This window comes from Arachis ipaensis, chromosome B10 (assembly GCF_059453495.1).
Source record: "Arachis ipaensis isolate K30076 ecotype BB chromosome B10, ASM5945349v1, whole genome shotgun sequence".
Lineage (NCBI taxonomy): Eukaryota > Viridiplantae > Streptophyta > Magnoliopsida > Fabales > Fabaceae > Arachis > Arachis ipaensis.
The window spans coordinates 5761335-5782190 of record NC_142435.1 but is presented as its reverse complement, the minus strand read 5'-3'; the positions used below and the strand labels follow the sequence as shown (position 1 = coordinate 5782190).

The 20856-nt window shown below is 32.4% G+C and overlaps 3 protein-coding genes across 4 annotated transcripts; 2 read left to right on the top strand and 1 right to left on the bottom strand.

Moving 5' to 3' along the window:
- The first annotated feature begins 2381 nt into the window (after window positions 1–2381).
- On the top strand, window positions 2382–5134 carry LOC107623578 (E3 ubiquitin-protein ligase CSU1). The gene is made up of 2 exons (XM_016325902.3): window positions 2382–2783; window positions 3957–5134. Exons 1-2 carry the CDS (start codon window positions 2545–2547, stop codon window positions 4630–4632), a joined length of 915 nt encoding a protein of 304 aa, XP_016181388.1. The 5' UTR covers window positions 2382–2544; the 3' UTR covers window positions 4633–5134.
- A 1768-nt stretch (window positions 5135–6902) lies between these two features.
- Window positions 6903–10272, top strand: LOC107623382 (cell number regulator 9). The gene is made up of 5 exons (XM_016325620.3): window positions 6903–7554; window positions 8158–8221; window positions 8387–8551; window positions 9391–9456; window positions 9602–10272. Exons 1-5 carry the CDS (start codon window positions 7256–7258, stop codon window positions 9770–9772), a joined length of 765 nt encoding a protein of 254 aa, XP_016181106.1. The 5' UTR covers window positions 6903–7255; the 3' UTR covers window positions 9773–10272.
- Window positions 10273–10722: 450 nt separating this feature from the next.
- On the bottom strand, window positions 10723–12528 carry LOC107623381 (putative cyclin-D6-1). Of its 2 annotated transcripts, XM_016325619.3 has the most exons (6): window positions 12236–12528; window positions 12068–12154; window positions 11903–11998; window positions 11606–11804; window positions 11367–11497; window positions 10723–11277 (listed from the first exon to the last, which is right to left on the bottom strand). In XM_016325619.3, exons 1-6 carry the CDS (start codon window positions 12401–12403, stop codon window positions 11134–11136), a joined length of 825 nt encoding a protein of 274 aa, XP_016181105.1. In that variant the 5' UTR covers window positions 12404–12528; the 3' UTR covers window positions 10723–11133. The 2 variants fall into 2 exon arrangements, with proteins under 2 accessions (XP_016181105.1, XP_088358451.1); XM_088502325.1 differs by having other exon boundaries at window positions 10987–11277; window positions 12068–12528.
- Window positions 12529–20856: the final 8328 nt, after the last annotated feature.

The following is a 20856-nucleotide window of genomic DNA, read 5'->3' as shown; positions in this document are numbered from 1 at the left end:
TATTTAAGCCCGCTTTTGACAAGTTCAGACTAGAAGAAAAGGATTTGAAGGCATATCCAGACAATCTTTTTGGGTTAGGAGAGACACCGATCTGACCTCCTGAATTCATCTCTTTCACTTTTGGTAAAGGCACAAGATCAAGACAGACAGTGGTGGAGCTTAGTTCAGACAAGAGGGATCATGGTCCCCCCAAACTTTTTATAAAAAATTTAATAGTATTTTTTTAAAAGATAAAAAATAGTTAAATTGACTTAAATACTTTATTATGACTTAAAGTATCTAATAAGTTCAATAAACAACACTCTCTCTATCTTTAAGTTCAAATATAAAAAATTAGATATTTTTTATTTATTTAATTTAATATTATTTTATATTTTATTATTTATTTAATTTAATTTTTTATATGGTAAAAAAAATAAGACATTCAATAAGTATTAATATTATTGTATTTGTATAAATTGATAAAAAAGTTCAATAAATATTATAAATTTTAATATTTGTTCTTCTAACTTCTTCTTTACATATTTTACAGGATATATATTCAAATTTTTATATAAAATAATAATGAAAATCAAAGAATTAATACATTTTTAAAGAGGAAGTCTAATATTTAAGAAGGAGAACATATAACTTTTACAATATCAACACCTGTAGATAGTTCTTCTACTTTAATGAATCACGAAAAAATTGAGATATAACCTTCAAAAGTTCAAAAAGTTACATCTGATGACTTTAACCTTAATTTTTGGAACGAGATCTTGAAAAATGTCATTAAATTTGGCAATATCACCCAAACCAAAGAGACGAGATTATCTTAAATGAGGTCCATATCAAAAATATTTTGATAATTATTTTCTATCTGACTCCCAAAATTTTGTTTCAAGTTCTGCCACTGCACATAGATGATCTAACCTTTGAAGCATGCGATGATATTGCCAAGAATCTTTTCCAACGTTTATAAAACCAAAGAATTTGTATAGATAATATACACATTCGATTGTCACCTGATATTAAAAAAATCTGATAATAACAAAGAAGTGTATAATATTAATTGAAAAAAAAAAAGAAGAAGAAAGAATAACCACCTGTCATGTGATTCATTCACAAGTATAGAATGAGTTTTGAACCTGGGAAGAGGCATGTGGGGCCAAACAAATCCGACAGCCCCACGTGGCTTGTGAAAGCATAATGAATCTAGTATAGTATTTTATAGGTTGCAAGTGGAGCATGGATGGTGCAGTCACAATTCACAAAGAATGTTAAACTAAATCTAATAAGGAGAAGGGTTTGGCAACAAGATTTGAAGGAATCAAGGAAAGAAAGAAGAGGAGGAAGGGTAGGGTAGGTACTTTTGTGGCTGTCATTGTTTGCTTTAACTAAAATTTACCACCACGGACATGAGAGAGAGATTACTTTTTGTGTTGTGTGATTATTCCTTGGATTCTATTAGCTCCAAAACCGTTGGTGTTTCTGATTCGTCTTGTGATTGTTCTATATATTTTTGTGAACCATAGTGGGATGAAAGGAGAAAGATATTCTGATTTCTACATCAATGGCTGTGGCCTTATCTTCAAATTTTAGCCACTACACTCCTTCCCTTTGCTACTCACTACTCACACAAGTCAAAAGTTTTGCATCTTCTGTTTCTGCTTTAATACACTAACGGTGGAAACTAAATCCTTACAAATTTTGTATTTGTTACATATACATTAAAATTAATCACTAATATAAAATATATATTATAAATGAGTTAAATAAATATATATATATATACTAATTGATTTCAGTAATTGATTTTAGTGTATATATAATATTTTTATTTTTTAATTAACTATATTCATATGAACAATGAGAGGCTCAATAATAAAAAAATATTATGCACACATAAAAAATTAATCATAAAATTAGTTACTATATAGTTCCATATAAATATGTGTTATTTAAATTATTTTTAATATTATATTATATTTTAATATCTATGTGTTATTTATTTTAATACATATAAAATAAATTATTAAAATATAAATGAAAAAATAAATTGAAATATGTCATGCATGTATATTACACTATAGTTGGCAGAATCTAACAATCGCCTACAACCTTTTTTTTTTTTTCAAAATAGTTTATTTATCCCATCATTTCAGCATCAATGATTATTAAGTGAAGCATCTCTCAATTTATGTACATAATTCTTAAAATTTAAGTTAATTAGAATGAATAAATAAATAATAAAAATAGTCAGTTTTGGACTAACAATAAAAAAAAAAGGAAAAGTAGTAAAAATAATATTAACAAAAGAGTATAGTTTAAAAAAGCCCATAAAATAGGCCTACGAAAACCTATTGGCCCAATAAAAGAGGCCCTTTGGGCCCATTGTAGACAGACTCCTTCCTTCTTCAAGCTACCGACCTGAGAAGTCAATAGATATCGAAGTGCAATTGAATAGAGCGAAGATTGAAATCCCAAATTGTAAAACCCCATAGCTAGAATCGACGCAGGTGAGTCTGAAATTTGCGATTGTGATTAGCGGAAGAGGAAAAAGAGATGCCTCAGAGGCATTCGAAGAACAACAACGACCTCGCGTTCTTCACGTATGACGAGAAGCGGAAGCTAGGGTATGGGACCCAGAAGGAGAGGCTGGGCAAGGATTCCATCAAGCCCTTCGATGCTTGCTGCCTCTGCTTGAAGCCCTTCATTGACCCCATGAGCTGCCACAAAGGTCATGTCTTTTGTAAAGAGTGCATTCTCGAGTGCTTGTTGGCTCAGAAGAAAGACATTCAAAGGTCTCTATTTTCAACCACTTTAATTTTTTAATTTTCGTTTTTTTTTTTCACTTTTTATTCCGAAGGAAAATAAGTTTTTGATTTGTTGGATTCTTATTCAAGTGGTGGGGCTGGATCCTTCTTAAACTCATGCTTGTGATGCAATGCTGTTTTGTGTTTTGATTAAGGGTAATTTTCTTTGAAATTCTGTAGCTGGAATTGCAGATCGTAGGATATTTTACTGATAAGTTCATGCATGATAGAATTTGGAAGGCATGCTTATGACTGATGAGACAATTTGGCGTTTTGCAGCGATTTGTTATTGTTTGTGTACATTTGTATAAATGCAGTGTTTCAGGATGTGAAAGAAATTGGGAATAAAGGGTTATTTAGTGAACTGCATTGATCGTTCATTTTGTTAGGAGTAAAGAGTTGGAATTGGATTAGTGAAAAATTTTTTGTGGAGTTAAGTTGGCTTTTAGATCTATTGCAACGGGTAGCTTATGTCAGCTTAGGAGGCTGGTCTCATTCATGAATATGGGTGCCTTTGTTTCTTTTATGTTGATGCCATTTATGCAAAGTGCTGATTGAAGGTTTTGTTCACTTGTGGCTTTCTGTTTGAGATTTGAGATGCATTGGTTGAAATTTTGAGAATTGCCAACAATAATACTTTTATGAGTTTGTAATTTGATTAGGCATGAGAAGGTTGGCCGATGATGACAATAGCCTCCAATCATTAAGTACAGTGTCTCGTATTATACCTTTGCATGTGCTTATTGAACTTTCAACATGCTTGATGCTTGTATGCTATTTGATGACTGAAGTTTAAGTTTTATTTGTGGTTTCACTTTGACCACTATCACCAGCTTTCGACATGCTTTGCTTTTTTTTTTTTCTCTCTGGTTTAAATTGTGCTTTCCTTTTGTCATCATGTTGATATAAATTTATAATGTTTAGATCATTTTCACAATTGCTTTCCTCTAGTCCTTTCAGGGCCTTAACTTGTATTGGATGTTGCACGAGTTATCATGTTAAACCATGTGTTCTTATGCTAGACAAATTCCATTGATTGCCTAAAACTTTCAATGATATCTTGCATTGGTTTATTCGTTTATGTTATGTTTTTCCCTGTGGTATGAATACCACCACATGTTGTTATGCAGTGATGTGCTCATGATATTTACAATAAAACAGAAAGCTTGCAGCCCATGCTGCTCAGCAGAAGCAAGAAAAAGAAGAAGAGGAGGAGAAATTGATGTTACAAAAGGCTAAAGAGCTCGATGCATTTGATCAGCAAAATCATGGTGCTGTACCACAATACAGTGATAGAAATTACAGCCGTGATAAGAATGGTTTCCATGGAGCAAACAGTGTGAAGGTCACATCCTATGAGGAGGAAGCCCTGCGGACAATGAAGGCGTTTTGGCTGCCTTCTGCTACGCCAGAAGCTGCTGTTAAAGTAGATGCGCCTGATACCAGTACTATCTGTCCAGAAGGCAGGGAGAAACTGAGGTTAAAGACACTTTTTCCTGTCCACTTCACTGAAGATACTAGTGAGCAGAAAAAGCCCAAGGCTCTTGATAGGACCTACCTTTGTCCTAGCTGCAAAGTTACTCTCACCAACACAATGTCACTTGTGGCCCTTAGTTCATGTGGACATGTATTTTGCAAGAAATGTGCTGATAGATTCATGGCCGTTGATAAGGTCTGTCTTATTTGCAACAAACCATGTAAAGAGAGAAATTTGGTCAACTTGGAGAAAGGGGGTACTGGATTTGCTGGTCATGGGGATCATCTTGAGGCTACAGACTTCAAGCATTTGGGAAGTGGTTCTGGTTTGGGCTTGGTTAGACCGGCAACGAAGACTTGAACCCGAATTGTGTAGCTTGTAGGTTGTATGACACTCCAAATCAGAAGAAGAAAAACTGCAATTACTTCTCTTGATGAAGTTATGTCCATGATACTCATCATTATATATCCTTATCATGATGCCTCTATGTTGTGTATTTTGTTTCTGGTTTTCTGTTTTCGTTTTCCAAGTATTAAACCATGATAATTTGAAAAGTCAGCCATGATAATTTTAAATAGCAGCTCGTTTCATTAATTTTTGGTGCTTGGAAATGTCAAATGTAGTGGGCGAAGTCTTATAAATGTTCTATAATTCTCTCATGAAGAAAGGTATGGACCATTTGGCACACTGTACAGTTGGTATTAGGTAAGCGACCTACGTAGCATTATTTGTTGCACATTAAATATTGTTGTAACAGACAGCTATAAAATTTTGATTGATAGCTGTTTACCTACTATGTTCGGTTGTGGTACTGTAATAATCTTGATTATTACCATAGTTGACAATTTGCTTATTGAATTTATACCGGGTCATTAGCATGAAAATGACGAGGAAGCTCACTAGTCCCGTGAAGAGAAACTTGTTCTCGATGAACATTTATATTTCTATATCAAATTTTAACTTGGTCTTTTGTAATACTTGGAAACCATTGAAATAAGATTAACGGGGCGCTTGTGTAATTGCAAATCTAATCTAATAAAATCTATATTCTCTCTTTTTTTTATGAAAAGACATGCATGGCCTTGTGAACTTGTTCCGTTGGGTGGGGATTAGGATAAATTGGATAAGGAGTTTGGCGAGTCAAATCAAATCCCAATCCCAATCCCATATGAAAAACAGATGCACATGCACGTGAGCTGCTTCATAAATGTGAAGGACTTATCACTTACGTTGTAAAGTGTAAACAGGTAAACGGCATTACCAAAACGACAAAAGACAAACAACATCCTAAGAAAAAGCAGAAATAACCCTACTTCATTTCCAACAACCAAAGGCCCAACATGCTTGCGGGGACTCAACTAATTCACGTTTATTGTGCTAATAAAAATAAAAAACAATTATAATACCAAAAAAATAAAAATTAATTACTTACCATGTATAAAAAAATGTACTTAGTATTTTATAAAAAAAATTATACTACTATAAATAAATTTCATTATTAATTTATTACATATTTAATTCTTCTGATAACTTATTATTTAATTTAAAAAATTATATAAATTAATATATACAAATATACATAAATATATAATAACTATTTTGATAACTTACTAAAATATATATATATATTTTGTTGCCTTCGGTACCCTCATCCCGACAGATCAAGGACAGGACAGGTCAAGGACTAATCCGTCACGGATCGGAGCTCCATTTAAAGGTTTGCCATTGGCCAATGGGTTACTGCATGCACAAGGCGGGATTCGAACCCCTAACATTTGCTTAAGCGGACGAGTGAACTGACCACTTGACCAACTCAAGTTGGTTACTTACTAAAATATCTTTTAATAACAAAAAACAGCTCAAGGTAGCTTGCATGGTTGGAGAGTGGTTAGTGGTACCTCACGGCAAGTTGTTCCTTTCCTTAATTATGGTCTATGGATGGGTATGAAGAGTGAGTTTCCCACGCATTAACTTCTAATCAAACCTTACAAACTTGCTTCCGGAGGAAACATTCTTTTACCTTGAAATTGAAATTAACTTCTAATCCGGAAGCTTCAGTTTTAACTTTTAACTTTTAATAAGCAAACAAACAAATACACCATAGAATATAGTTGCCGGAATAGAATATTATATTAGTAGCAACTAGCATCGCTTTCTGATTAACTTTTAGCCTTTTTAATTTAAATGCATAACTTTGGACTTTTTAAAGTAAGTTCCCTGTTTATGGTTGTATACTTGTATTCCATTTACCCAATCACAATCTCTAATGCCACTTCCATTCAAGAAGACGCAACTTGACAATTTGACAGTAATTTTGGCTTTGTATTATGCTACACTCACTTAATAATAATAATAATAAAATACCATTTTATTTCCAATAAAAGTTAATAAAGCAAACTTACCGGGAATAGAAGCAATTAGTACGTTTGAGCTGTTCTTAGTAGATTATTACAGTAAATCTTGCTGCAAATCCAGATAGTAATTAGGATTAAGATGAGGATTGGCAATAAATCTTAGCTAAATTGTAGGGAGCACGTGGGAACAGCAATACCATCCGAAATGGGACGTTTGCAGGTCCCACACACCATTATTACCCGCCAACAAAGGGATCTCTATTCTTATAATAATTCATAATTAATCATTAATAATTAATGATTCAACTTAATTTTTTTTTTTTATGTAATTGTTATCTAAACTAAACAAACATGACTCTGTATTCATTGCATCATCTACACAAAACATAACACATTCCCAACCCCCAACAGCAAATCAGCAATCACAACACACAACATTTTTTACTCTCCATCTTTATCAAAACCTGTTTAAAAGTTTTTCTTTGTTCATTTATTTATATACCCCATAAAGCAAAATCTCAAAGGGTGTCCTCAAAAGCCGAGATTTTATTTAAAAAGGAGAGATTTTTGTTGAGGCAAGTTGAGAAAGGTGCAAGCTTTGTTTCTGGGTTTTCGAAAGCGAGCAGGAAATGGTGGATTCGGAGAAGGTGGTGTTGGTTGAGGAAGCAATGGAGGGGGAAAGGATCAACGGTGGTGAAGAAGATGAGAAGGAGAGGCTCTTGGAGGGTATGTCTGTTTTGGATTTTGACATGCTTTGCTCCACCGTGGCGTTGCAAAGTGCTAATGGTAGCTGGGGGATGCTTGGGAGAAGAAACCTTGATGATGGGGAAGAAGATGAGGAACAACATCTTGGTGGGGTTCTAAGGATGTGGGAGGGTGAAGTCCTTGATTGCTTCGATGACCGCCGCATAGCTCTTGAATCAGCATGGTAAGTTTCTCTTCGTTTTTTCTTTTTATTTTTTTGGGTAGATAGTTCATGCTTCGTTCATTGTGTTTATATGTCTGGTTTTGTAAGTAGTTTAGCTGATTTTGATAGAAATGACCGATGATTATTTATTTATTTATTTTTCAAGTCTTTTGCTTCTTCATCCTTCATATACGGAGGGAAAACCCTTTTGTGATTATGGTTTCAGTTTGAGGAGAAACAGAAATTATTAGCTCTAACTGTAAGCTAGTGAGAAGTGAGTTCAGGTTGCACTTTTGTGCTTCGGGTTCCATTCCATTCCATTCACAGAACTCCATATGGAAGTCCAATATTATCAATTTCCATGTTTTCTCAAGTGGGGTGAGGGGATTCTTTTAGACTGAGATTTGTTCTATGTAACTGTGATGTACTGAACTACTGTTGGATTATGACTTATGAAGGGAAATCAGTTTGACTTGTTTTCTTATGGATGCCTTTCTGGTCAATCAAACACTAAATTGCCAAAAGATAAACAAGGATAATGTATCTGTCAGAAGTTTGTCTTTATTTTGCAAATATTTGTTTGATGCAGCATGCATATAAGTAATAGCTAATATTCTGTTTCAGCTGTCCTTGTTACCGATTTGGGAAGAACATGAAACGAGCTGGCTTTGGTGCATGCTATATTCAGGTATATTTAGATAGCTTGGAAATTCAAATAATTGATCCGGTCATGAGTTAAAACCTTCAGAAATGGACTGGCTTTTAGGATTGCCAATTTCTGTCTTCATCTTTTCAACTTTAGTAATATAGATACAGTGCTCTTACATTTAAACTTCTTTCTTTTCCATTGCAGGCTGTAGTTTATTTTCTTCTTGCTTTAGGTGCCTTCGCTAACTTCATTGCTTTTATTGCCACAAGGCGTCATTACTTTGTTTACCTAGCTGTTGCCTTCACCATTTCTGTTGGAGCAATTTTAGGATTCTATCGAACACGTATTAGAAAGAAATTCAACATCAAGGTGGGTATATTTGCCTGTAATTATTTATTAATAGTTAGTTATTTTTTGGTAGGTTTTGATAGAGATTTCTCTCTAAATTTTAAGTTTCATTATTATTGGTTGATACTAATCATGAAAATGTTGCATTTTATTATACCTTCAAATATCCATAATGAATCTAGCTTTAATGCTGATTGTGAGGTACATATAGTTATTTGCATAGATGGAGTAGGGACTAGCTTGTATGGTTTTAATCTTTTTTACAGATAGCAGACTGGTGGTATATAACTCTCTTAATTTTTGCATTCACTTTAGAATAACGGTTGTGTCTACTGGAGTTATGGATATTTTTGTCACATGGCTTATTAGATTCTGACATATATGATGTTGTAAGTTTCTTGATACGATCTAGCTACATTTTTAACTGTAGGTTATCCCTCATTAGCAGGGTTGTGCCTTTTAGTTCAATGCTGTGAACAACTTTCTAGCATCTGATCAATGAGCTTGTGTTGCCTTGTTAATCTTTCTAAAAGTACAATTCATTTGAGTTACTGATGATGGAGTAGATGCCCAATTTTATTTTGCATTTTTTTCATGCATGCTAACTGTTGGGTTATGATAGTTTGAATTAGTCATCTGGCATCCTAACATTGTAATGCATATTGAGTTTTTTTCTTTTTTCTTTTTTGTTGGATAAAAACAATCTATGTGCTTTTGTTTTAATAGTGGGACAACGCTTAGTTTTTGTTGTGTGTGCTTATATATTTTCCTCTGTTGAATATATGCTGACTATTACTAACATCAACATAATATGGCTAGATTCATATATCTGATGTATTATTTGTTGGTGCCTTTTGCAGGGTAGTGATAGTGCCGTGGATGATTGCGCTTACCATTTTATCTGTCCTTGTTGTACATTATGCCAGGTAAATACAGAATTCTTTCTCTCCTCAACTCCGTTGTCTTGATTGACTTTGCTTGTATGAGACAAATCTTGATCCTAACCAAAATGGAGGCACATGTAAATTGTTGTCATACATAGTATTGAATACTGGTACATTTATGGCACAGGAGTCTAGAACACTGGAGATAAACAACGTTCAAGATGGCACTTGGCATGGCCGGGGTGACACGATATGCATAGGTGGGTTTAGTGATGGGAGTAAAGCACTGTTTGAGTTGCATCCCCCTCCTGTTGTGTCCATCATGCCAACTGATGAAAGTTGCATGGAGAAGAGCTGAATCAGTCTTGAATCTTGGCCAAGAGATTAATGCAATCGTGGCGGCGACAAAGACAGTTCACACTAGGACTAAAGTGCTATTTGACTAAGTGGAAAACATGTCAGTCTACAAATGTGCAGAGGATCTACCATTCTTAACTATTGGGGTCTTATTTTTGTCAACCCCTTTAGAGCTGGACTAGAGTTTCTAATATGAAAGAGTTACATCATTTAGTTATGTCTTTGTCAAACAGATTGTTTAAACTCATTCATGCTCCCAAAGAAAAGAAGGGCGTGATTCCAAGCTGTTCAAGTTTATCGACCTCTTGCTATAGGATTAGTTAGTTCTATTTCTCGAGCAGGGCAAGCGAAGGGGTCTAAGTCATGTTTCCTACTGAACTTACACATTTGTTAGTGAGATGAAAGAAAATAGAGGATGAAAAACGACCGAAATTCGTATTGAAGTTGTCTTGTATGCAATGTGAAGAAAATGAAAAGATAATGAGTTTGTGTTGCATGTTACAATTTCTTTTTTTTTTTTACCTATTCCCCCTATTTCTTGGCTCTTTTATTTTTCATATCCATTAAAATGATGTTGGATTAAGCTTTAGTTGATTTTTAAGTGCACCCCATATTTATGAATGACCGCAAATTGTAGAACTTTCGGTTGGGACAATAACCGTTTATCGGCTGATATTTGCTATCAAGCTATTGTTGACAGTTGAAACTCATCATCATCTTCTGCACAAACGTGTTCTGTTCAAATTTATCTTTGTGTCAACTACTTACACGTGTCATCTTTGTGCATCAACTAGGATAAAAATGAATCATGTTGTTAAATGAAACTTAGCTGGGATTACTTAGCGGCAATGAAATTCCTTCTTTTGGTATCAAGTTATTGATGATGCCAAGTGTTGTGCAAATAAAAGTTTGATAGATCTGCATCTTAAGTAAGGTGTTTACTTTACTTGATTATCTCTCAATTAACCTGTTTAACAGATATAAGTAATACAAGAAAAGATGTCAAGTTCTTTGACAACTTGGTAAACTTCTAATCAGATTCAAATTTACCCTCTATACCAGTGTCTTGTTCTCTTTCATTGCAATGGTGCTACACTGCTACTACATTACAGGTTTTTCTCTAGTTACTCTCCATATGGTAATTATTTTAATGATTTCTGAATTTTGATTCTATGGAATAGGAACCAGTAAAGTATGGATCTATCCACTCCATTGTCCAAAGCCTTGTCATCCTCTCTGCTGGCTTGAGTTTTGGTCTGAGTTGAAACACTGATATGGACCACAAATGATGGTTTTTCTCTCAGCTTCTTTGCTCCTTCACAACCATAGAAATCTGGAACATGTCTGGGCAGCGGAGGCTTATTAGATTCTCCGCCGCTTGATGCTTCTCTCCAGCACGCTCACCGGAGTTTCAGTGCTTAGAAAGCTTGTATCGATGGTTGACTCGTTCGCTTCCGTCCACATAACCATCTCTTGCATCAGGTCAATGCACTTGGTCAATGAATCCTACAATAACCACCATCAACATATTGGTTCTAATGCCAAATAAGAATAAAATATTTTCTTCAAATGACATTGATTGAATGCAAACTCACCTCATCTAGATTCTCACAAGCTGCAATTGAAGCTCTCAGCATAGTATATTGCTGCGGACATAGTTCGCGAGATGCAGAGATAAGAGCAGATGCTGCAATAGTTGAAGGTTTATACTCTAAAAGCTTAATGTCTGCAGCCACATAATAAGATAAATGCAAGTCACAGTTTCATTGAAATTGCACATTAACATTAGATTACATTACATAGTTGAATATATAATTGTATACTCGAAGAGTACCATTGTGAGCATTGAAGATTATCTTTGTAGCTTGCTCTTTAAGCACTTGCTTCAGTGATGGATCTTTGAGTTCTGTTGAAGAGATGAAGAAATGCAAGAAAGGAAAAGGTGTAATTGACCTCATACGCCATTCCAGAGCGCCAAGAATAAGAAGCTCCATCTTCCGAACAGTTTGAGACTCAAAGATGCAACCTTCTATCTGTTTCATTATGAGCATGGAATGTTCAAGTTATTCTCTTTTGTTGTACACATTTCTTTTCTGCTAACCGTTGTAATTACGTGAATCCAAAGCTTTACCTGTATATCAGAAATTGATAAGGGTGTGTTCTTCATCTTTGAAGCAAGAGAAAGGCAGGATATGACAACAAGTTTCAGTAACCATGGCTTCTCCATCTGCAAAACACAGAGGATTAATGTACACTTGTTACAAGCTTAAAGTGAAATCATTACATATTTTCTTACCGGAATTTCTTGCCTCGACATGAAGCGATGCAAGTAATTTATAGCTAGATAAGCTACATAAGGGTCCAAATTGCATGAAAACTGGACCTGAAATAACATAACAAACTTTGACAAATGTGACATTGAAGAGAGTGTAGTGAGAATACTATATATGGAAATAACTTCCACCTGAAGTATGAGAGAAATGGCTTCGCAACGAAAGGAAGCGCGAAAATGTGTTGAATTCAAGTAGTTTGGGGCCGGCATGTGATCAGATTCAGAAGCAAAGAGTTCTGTTATGGTATAAGCTTGTTGTTCCTTGAAGCAGGATAAAGGGTCTTCAAGATCAAACTCCATCTTCTTAGATTTTCTTTTTTTACCAGCACTGTGTTCTTCTAGTGTCTGTGCATTGCTATTGATGAATTCAAGGGCAGCATGGGAGAATGAAGTTAGAGACAAAAAGTCTCAAAGATGGTAAATGCAATGATGGAAAAGAAAAAGAGAAGGTTCACTTTCTGTGCTGATAAAGTGATTCTGCTGGTCTTGTAAGTTGACACAGTTACACAACTATTCACAGATACATGTACACATATATATTATTATAGATTCTTTGTTCCTTCCTCATTCATCCTCAAGTTTGTTCACATAAAAGTTAGGAAAAGGTTGAGATGAGTGAGAGAAAGAAAGGCCTAGAGAATTCAATAAGGTTTGGACTTAATATTACTAGCATTAGCATTTACATTTTGTGTCTCCTAGCAAAGATAAGGAAAAAGAAAAAGTTATTATAAGTTCAAATTCTTAAGAAATTGATCATAAATCATGATAATATAGCATGTGCGCTGGATCTGAGATGAAAGTGACAATGTTTTTGTTAAAATTAGGAGTGTTACCGTTGCTAATACAAACCCAGACACATATAGGGTTTATACTTAGGTCCCACCTATATATCATGATGTTGATAAGTTTATACCATCAGATCTTACATACTCTAGGAAAAAATATATACCATCTGGTTGTTGCATAATAATGAATGTAGACCCTTTTTGTTTATACAGCTTTGTGAGTATCACATTTTGTGTTCTACCATTTTTATTTGGGTAATTCAAATGAAAAGTGAAGATTGTTCTTTTTAAAATAGAAAAGAATTTAAAAATAAATGCATTACATCCAATACAGCCTCTCATAACAAATTTTTAGTTACAATCTTTACTCTTTATCAAAGAAATTTCCTTTCTACTTAACAAGACTATTGATAAGTGTTACATTTATACTACTCATTATAATATAACTCTTGGGCCTAATAGTGTTCTTCCTAACAAAAAGTAAGTGAATTATACTTAAAAGAGTAATTGAAAAACATGTTTAATTTGATTTATGAGCATGAAAGAGCAAGTGGTCCTCTCTAAAATCCTGTAATGAGAGATGATGGTGGTAGAGACAGTTGTGATATATGTATTCTCCCTCTCTTGTCCTAGAAAAGTTCTGCTAAGACATTGAGGCCCTCCTCTGCTGAATCCATCACTAAGTACAAGCTATTAACCTCATAGTAGCAGCTGGCAAAACTTACTTGTCCTATTGAAACCTTTGTTTTTCGACCTTCACTAATTGTCAACAATGAATACCTCTTTGTGTTTATTATTAGCTATACAAATGTGTCATAACATTCTAATTATGTATCACTGCACACCCTCTTTTTAGCTTTTGGCACATACCCTTTTGCTTGGAAAGGAAAAAAAAAAGAAAAAGAAAAAGAAAGAAAAGTAATGAACCTCTCTAGTCTGTATTCTATTCTCCTCAATGATACATAGCCATGAAATCATGAATGAAATGTTTACTACCTTATTCCCTTTGACCCATCATCTGAATAAAAAGGAATCCTTCCTCTTTTACCATATGGCATGCATGCAAACCTCAATAAATAATAATAACTTTGACCACTAGTTTTGATACTACATACTATTATTGTTATTAGGCACAGAACATAGTAGTGATGATAAATCATGCAAATAGTGATTCGGCATTTGTGTTGACGACATTTTAAGGCCAGAGATGTTCACATGATAGATGATCAAGAAAGGGGAAGTGTTGTGTTGTGTCAGAGAAAACGTCCCACTTTTTTAATTGACTCTCGTCTGCTTTGAGAATTTTATGTGCCATTGGGGGGTGTAGAGGGACATCATCCAATTGTCTTTACAAACAACATGTGACTTGTGCTATGCATTCATCCAATTTAGTACTGCCTAAGCATCAAATCTTACACCAATTTCACAAAACAGATAGAACAAAAGTAATAATAATAAATATACAAGATCGCAACACTAACCTTGGATTTTCGTTCAGTGGTTTAAACTTTAAAGAAATAGTTGCTACCCTCTTAATCAATATATCACAGGTCAATGTGTGAATGTATGTATTCTTAACATAGAAATTTTTATTGTATTCATTTGTTGAAAAACAATAATGTAATTTTTGTATATAAAAAATTAATTATCAATTAGTCATTATATATAAAAATGCGAATTTGATATCCCATAAAAAATTACTATATTACTATAAACAAATTTGATTATTGGTATATTATAAGTTTGTTTATTTTTATTATATTAAGTTTAATTATTACTCTGATAGATGATTATTTAATTAAAAATAAATATATAAATATACACAAGTATACATTAATTAACTTGGTAGTTGACTTTTAATATATATGTAACAATTTTGTTTAGAAAATATTAAGAAAGAAGAATGATTTTTTTTATATTAGTATATTTCCATAGGTCTCTAAAAGAAGAAAAAGAAAATATAATAATAATAATAGTAAAAATGAATGAGTAGTAAGAATTTCTACTTCTATTAAAAAAATGATAGAATATTTTACAATTATATTAGGTATATATTAAAATTAGTTATCAAAATCAGTTATCGAAATAGAATACATATTTAAATATAAAAAATATATTAAAAATAAGTTTAATTATGTATATTTTATGCACAATTATATAGTAGCTGAACTTAATACTGATTTTAATATTTAAATAGTATTTTTGAATATTTTATTACCTCTAAGTATAGGAACTAAAAAAAATCTAAATTCTACAACCATATATTGATTATCATAATTAAAAAATTTATCTAAGGTAGAATTTCACTGTCAAACGAGTGATGGATAAGATAGTGTTACCCCCACAAATATATATAACTCCAACTTTTGAAATTATTACTGCCAAGCACTTTGTGTATTTTATGAATCTATCTTTTAAAAAAAATACTAGATAAATAAATTATTTTTGTAATTAAACTTAACTACATTTTTTCTTCTTCTTATGTATTTTTTTTTTAAATTATTATCAATGTTTAAATTATTAGAATAATTTAATTAAATTTAATTACTAAAAAAATTTATTTATATAATATTATATCGCAGCAAGGAAGAGATATTGAATTATTGATCGAGTAGGGTCAATTTTTGGTAGAATCACTGGTTAGTTAAGTTACATGAAAAGTACAACAATAACACGCATGCTAGTTAAATAACTGAAATTTTAATCGAGATGATGAATCTAGAATGAGTATCTGGCTGCATTGTAGATAAAGTTTGTCTTATAATCCAATCTTATGCTTTTGTGACAAATAAATCAACCACTTTACGGGGAATGGTGCCTATCACTTCTTTATATAATAATAATAATAATAATAATAATAATAATAATAATAATATAGAATCAGTACAATTTATTATTATAGTTAGTTAATAATATTTAAAATTATTAATTGAAATGTTAATTAATATAAACTATAATTATTGACTTTAAAATTTTTCTAATAATAATAATACAAAAGAGCTAGAGAGAAGAAGGTAGAAAAAAAATTTTAAAATGAGAGGTTTTTATTTTGATATTTAAAAGTAAGCAACTCCGACAATAGTAGTGAACGAGGAACATGACAAGAAGCAAAAGGTTTAAAATAAAAAAGGTGATTATTTAATTATTATTTTAAAAAAATAATATAATTCCAAAGAAAATGAAAATAAAAATGTTGATAAAATAGAAAATTAAAAATATAATCATTCTTAAATTAAGATAATAAAACTCACATATGATACGTAGTGTTTGTTTGGACGCCATTAAATCGATAAAAAAAATCTTTTTTTATTTTTTAGTGTATTTGGTAAATTTCTAATAGTAAAAATAAAAGTATTAAAAAAATCTTTTTTAAAAAGTTACAATTTACATCTTTTTTAAAAAGATCTTTTTTTTAAAAAAAATATTTTTTACATAATAAATAAACAAAAAAAAATATTTTTATCTTATTTTATTCGAACATAATTGATAAATAAAAAAATATTTTTACATCAGATATTCAAATACAAAATTACTTTTATTTTTGTAAAAGATCTTTTTCGAGAATATCGCTGAAACAAACTCATAAAAGTTATAAATTCAATGTGAATTTTATTATTTTACAAATATGTTCATATTTAGAGGAATAATTTTCTTTTCTATATTTGATTTACATTGGCAGACATGAAATAAAATAAAGAGAAGATATTGAGGGGGTAATGTAACTTTCAAAGCTTTTCTGTACTCCTTTGTTTGGTCTTTAATTTATGTTGTAGTGGGTGTCTTCATGTTCTTATGGAATGGATTCTGTTCTATGTTTTGCATTGGTGCAAGAGAAAGAAACCATGAAAGCTCATAGCCTATGACTCAGTATTTCTGAGTTTTCAGCTTCTATCACGTAATTGGTACCCCAATGCATACTTTCTTCTTCCCATCGCTCTCTCCATCGTACTTGCAATATTCCATTTTCAATCACACATATTATTTAATTAACGCACTTGAACTATACATATATATATGATGACGTAGAATTAATTTCTTAAGAAAATTTTATTTTCTTTGTTTAATAATAATAACAGAGAAATACAGTCCATATGATGCATGCAAAGAAAATTATGGGACATGCATGCTTTCTGATTGAGAATACATATCCCGTGTCTTTTATACGTACATTCTTTTAAAAGTTTGTTTGGTTACATCTTACATGTGACGTTCTGCTTTTAATTTGGAATAACCTCCCATATCAAACTTTAGGCTGCATTATAAGGTATGATTCGACCAAAAAGAAAAAGAAAAAGGAAAAAAAGGGGGAAAAAAAAAAGAGATTTATATGCAGCAAGCTCCTATGAAGAAAAAAGATCGCATAATTCTATGTACGTCTCACCCTGCTCTAATAAAGAAAAAATGACAAGAGCTATTGTATATAGGTAAATTATTCTATAGCGATTATTATTTGGTATTTAATTTTTATTTAATTTATTTTTTTAATAAATTTAAATTATTTAAAAATTATTTATTTATATATTTTAAAATTAAATATTACATATTAATCTTTTTTAATAAGTTAGATATTATTTTTTAGACACCGTAATAATTATATATATATGTATGTGAAAGAGAGATATTAGACTTATTATTTTAAGGAAAAGTATAGGATACTAATATATTATCTGCCAATTTATTGTCAATAATAATTAATTATTATATTTTAAACATATATATAAAGAGACACATCTAGAAAATATATCTATAAAGATATTTTTATTAGACATAATTATAAAAAAAGATATTTTTATTAGACACATCCACAAAGACACTTCCATTAAACACAGTCATAAACAAAAGTTGGCAGAAATTGGCAGAAATAATGTTGGTAACGTAGCGGAATTATTATTTTAATTAGAATGAATGAGTTAAATTTTGACCATTTTATATAATTATTCAATCTCTTGTATATGTTGATGGTAAAAAATAATTATTTTTATTAAAATAATACTATATATTAAATATATATTGTTAGAATATAATTAGAATCAATTAGAACTATTTAGTATATCTGAATATTTATTATAGAATATTATGCATTGATTATTACGATTCTCTTCGCACCTATAAATACCCTTCTATATTGTATCATTTCAAACAATTTGAATAGACAACTTGAATACACAACTTGAATGGACAACTTGAATACACTCAATAATACACAAATCCTTTCTCCAATTTAGTCTCTTGTTTCTAACATGGTATCAGAGCCATGGTATATTCCTTGAAGAGGATAGGTTGTTTTCCTTGAGGTGAAATCACCGTAGTTTTTGCTTTTTTTTTTCTATGCCATTCATCTTTCCATTTTGTCACTCTTTTGATACTTTTTTACCTCACCGACTAGCCTATTTTCTCTGTCTTCTGTTTTTTTCGAGTCAAATGATCAAACACCATTGTCATCCGCTGTTTACCTATTCTCATGAAGAAATCATATAGTTTTCGCTCTCTTTCGGCAATTCCGTCTACGTTCTCTCGTGGCAGTTCCGTCTAGCGTTCTCTCGTGGCAGTTCCGTCTGTGTTCTATCGTGGCAGTTCCGTCTGCGTTCTCCCGTGGCAGTTCCGTTTGCGTTTTTCTGTGGCAGTTCCGTCTGCATTTTTCCGTGGCAGTTCCGTCTGCGTTTACTCGTGGCAATTCCGTCTGCGTGTTTTCTTGTGGCAGTTCCGTCTGGGTTTCTTTTTGGTAGTTCCGTTTGCGCTTCCTTCAGGCTAGCGGCAGTTCCGTCTGCGCTCCCTTCAGGCTAGCGGCAGTTCCGTCTGCGCTTCCTTCAGACTAGCCGCAGTTCCATCTGCGATTCCTTCAGATAAGCGGCAGTTCCATCTGTGCTTCCTTTCGGGAGTTCTGTTTGCACCCATTTTATCAGTTTATGCAGTTTTTTTCTCTTTATTTCGTTGTTTTAAATAAGTTTCAAACTCAAGTATACTTGAGTTTGAGGGGGATGTTAGAATATAATTAGGATCAATTAGAATTATTTAGTATATCTGAATATTTATTATAGAATATTACGCATTGATTATTACGATTCTCTTAACACATATAAATACCCTTCTATATTGTATCATTCCAGACAACTTGAATAGACAACTTGAATACACTCAATAATACACAAATCATTTTTCTAGTTTAGTCTCTTGTTTCTAACATATAATTTTTTTTATATTGTATTAATGTATCAAAATTAAATTATAAATTTAATCCTTAAGAGACGAGTGTTCCACAGTTTTTATTTTAATTAAGAGACAAGTGTTCAATCCTTAATTATTTTAAGGAGTATATACCTATTTTGGTCCTCAAAGAATTTCAAATCAGATATTTTAGTCCCCAACTAAAATTAATTACTCGATTGGTCCCTAACAATTAATTTCGTCAGTTACTTAGGTCCTTGGCTCCGTCAACTCTAACGGAAGACAAAATGGTCCCTGAAAACTCTAACATGGGACAAAATGATCCCTGATAACTCTAACAAAGGACAAAATGATCCATGATCCCTTTATTCGAAAACGACACTGTTCTTTCCCAATTTTCATCGTATCTCGCATAACCCTAATATTCATACTCTCCTTCTTCACCTTTACAGTTTTCTTTTCCATCTTTTCCTTCCTCCTCTTTAACTCCAAGATTAAGCCATGATGTAATTGTCACACGTGTCACACCTACCTCAACATGTCATGGACCACACACTTCCTAAATCTTTGTAACTGGTACATCCACCTCCTCTGCACTTCATCCACCAAAAGCATACACTTCCACGTCTTTGATAACATCATCTCCAACCCCGACAACATCCACGACATCCTCAAGACCAAGTTCCACAACTATTCCAAGGGCACGCATTTCTCCACTCTCCGACAAGCAATATAAATTGTTGGACATTAGGACATCATGAGAAGATTCTCCTTCGACATCATATACAAATTCTCATTTGAAATAGACACCGAGTGCGGTCTTAACAAATGACTTGCTGTCTGGATTCATGGGATACATCGAAGACGACAACTAGTTGAGAGACATAGGCATTAGTTTCCTGAGTATAAATTGGTTGAGAATAAGTTGAGAATTTTTTTCTTTTTTTTAGATAATTACATCTCCACCCAATTCCAAACAAAGTGGACGTAGTTCCAAAAAATAGTAACAAAAATAGAGCAATAACTACAAAGAAAACATAAAAACTAGCATAAAACAGCAAACAGGGAGCAAAAGAATATAATGATTTTAGCTCCTCCAAAGACACTTCAAGATGAAACCGATCAGTTATACAACATCAAATCATGATTATTCTCCTTCCAACTTTTACTCTGCAGAATTATTGGCCACTTTCATAGATCAGTAAATCATGCATCAAAGATCAACTTCATATGTCTTCTTATTCACTTTAGACTTGATATTTGCACTCATAAGTAAATCAATTACTCATATATTATCGATCTTGACACCATCGATTTGTGCATTCTACAACTTCCTCCTTTAACTTCTCTAATACCAACACTCCATTATTAAAGACAATATTATTTCTACATCTCCATGTGCACTATATTACAGAAAAAAATAACACCATCCACACTTCCTTCATATCTTTTCTTATCTTTCTATCCATCCACACCTCAAAGCATTCTTTGATGGTTCCTGGCCAAACCCAAATCACACTCCAGTCCACCAAGATTGATCCCCACAACTTCTATATACGATCACATGAAAAAACAAGTGATGTACCGACTCTAATCTATCCTTACATAAGACACAAAATGATTCCGCTTCTGGTACAATCTTATTAAACTTACGTAATCTATCTCTAGTATTCAATCTTTCTAAAATTACAAACCACATCAGCAACTCAACCCGTGGAGAATTTTTTTTTTTTTTGTGAATATTAAATTTATAGAGTGTGCATTGTATAGTTTGAAGTTACAGTGTTAGATTGTTAGTATTAT

Coding starts and splice junctions, on each gene's coding strand:
- LOC107623382 (XM_016325620.3), top strand. CDS start 7,256: ATGGTGGATTCGGAGAAGGTGGTGTTGGTTGAGGAAGCAATGGAGGGG. Junction 8,222..8,386: donor TTGGTGCATGCTATATTCAG/GTATATTTAGAT, acceptor TTTCCATTGCAG/GCTGTAGTTTATTTTCTTCT. Junction 8,552..9,390: donor GAAAGAAATTCAACATCAAG/GTGGGTATATTT, acceptor TGCCTTTTGCAG/GGTAGTGATAGTGCCGTGGA.
- LOC107623578 (XM_016325902.3), top strand. CDS start 2,545: ATGCCTCAGAGGCATTCGAAGAACAACAACGACCTCGCGTTCTTCACG. Junction 2,784..3,956: donor CAGAAGAAAGACATTCAAAG/GTCTCTATTTTC, acceptor ACAATAAAACAG/AAAGCTTGCAGCCCATGCTG.
- LOC107623381 (XM_088502325.1), bottom strand. CDS start 12,403: ATGGAGTTTGATCTTGAAGACCCTTTATCCTGCTTCAAGGAACAACAA. Junction 11,498..11,605: donor AATCTTCAATGCTCACAATG/GTACTCTTCGAG, acceptor ATGTGGCTGCAG/ACATTAAGCTTTTAGAGTAT. Junction 11,278..11,366: donor CTTGTGAGAATCTAGATGAG/GTGAGTTTGCAT, acceptor TGGTTATTGTAG/GATTCATTGACCAAGTGCAT.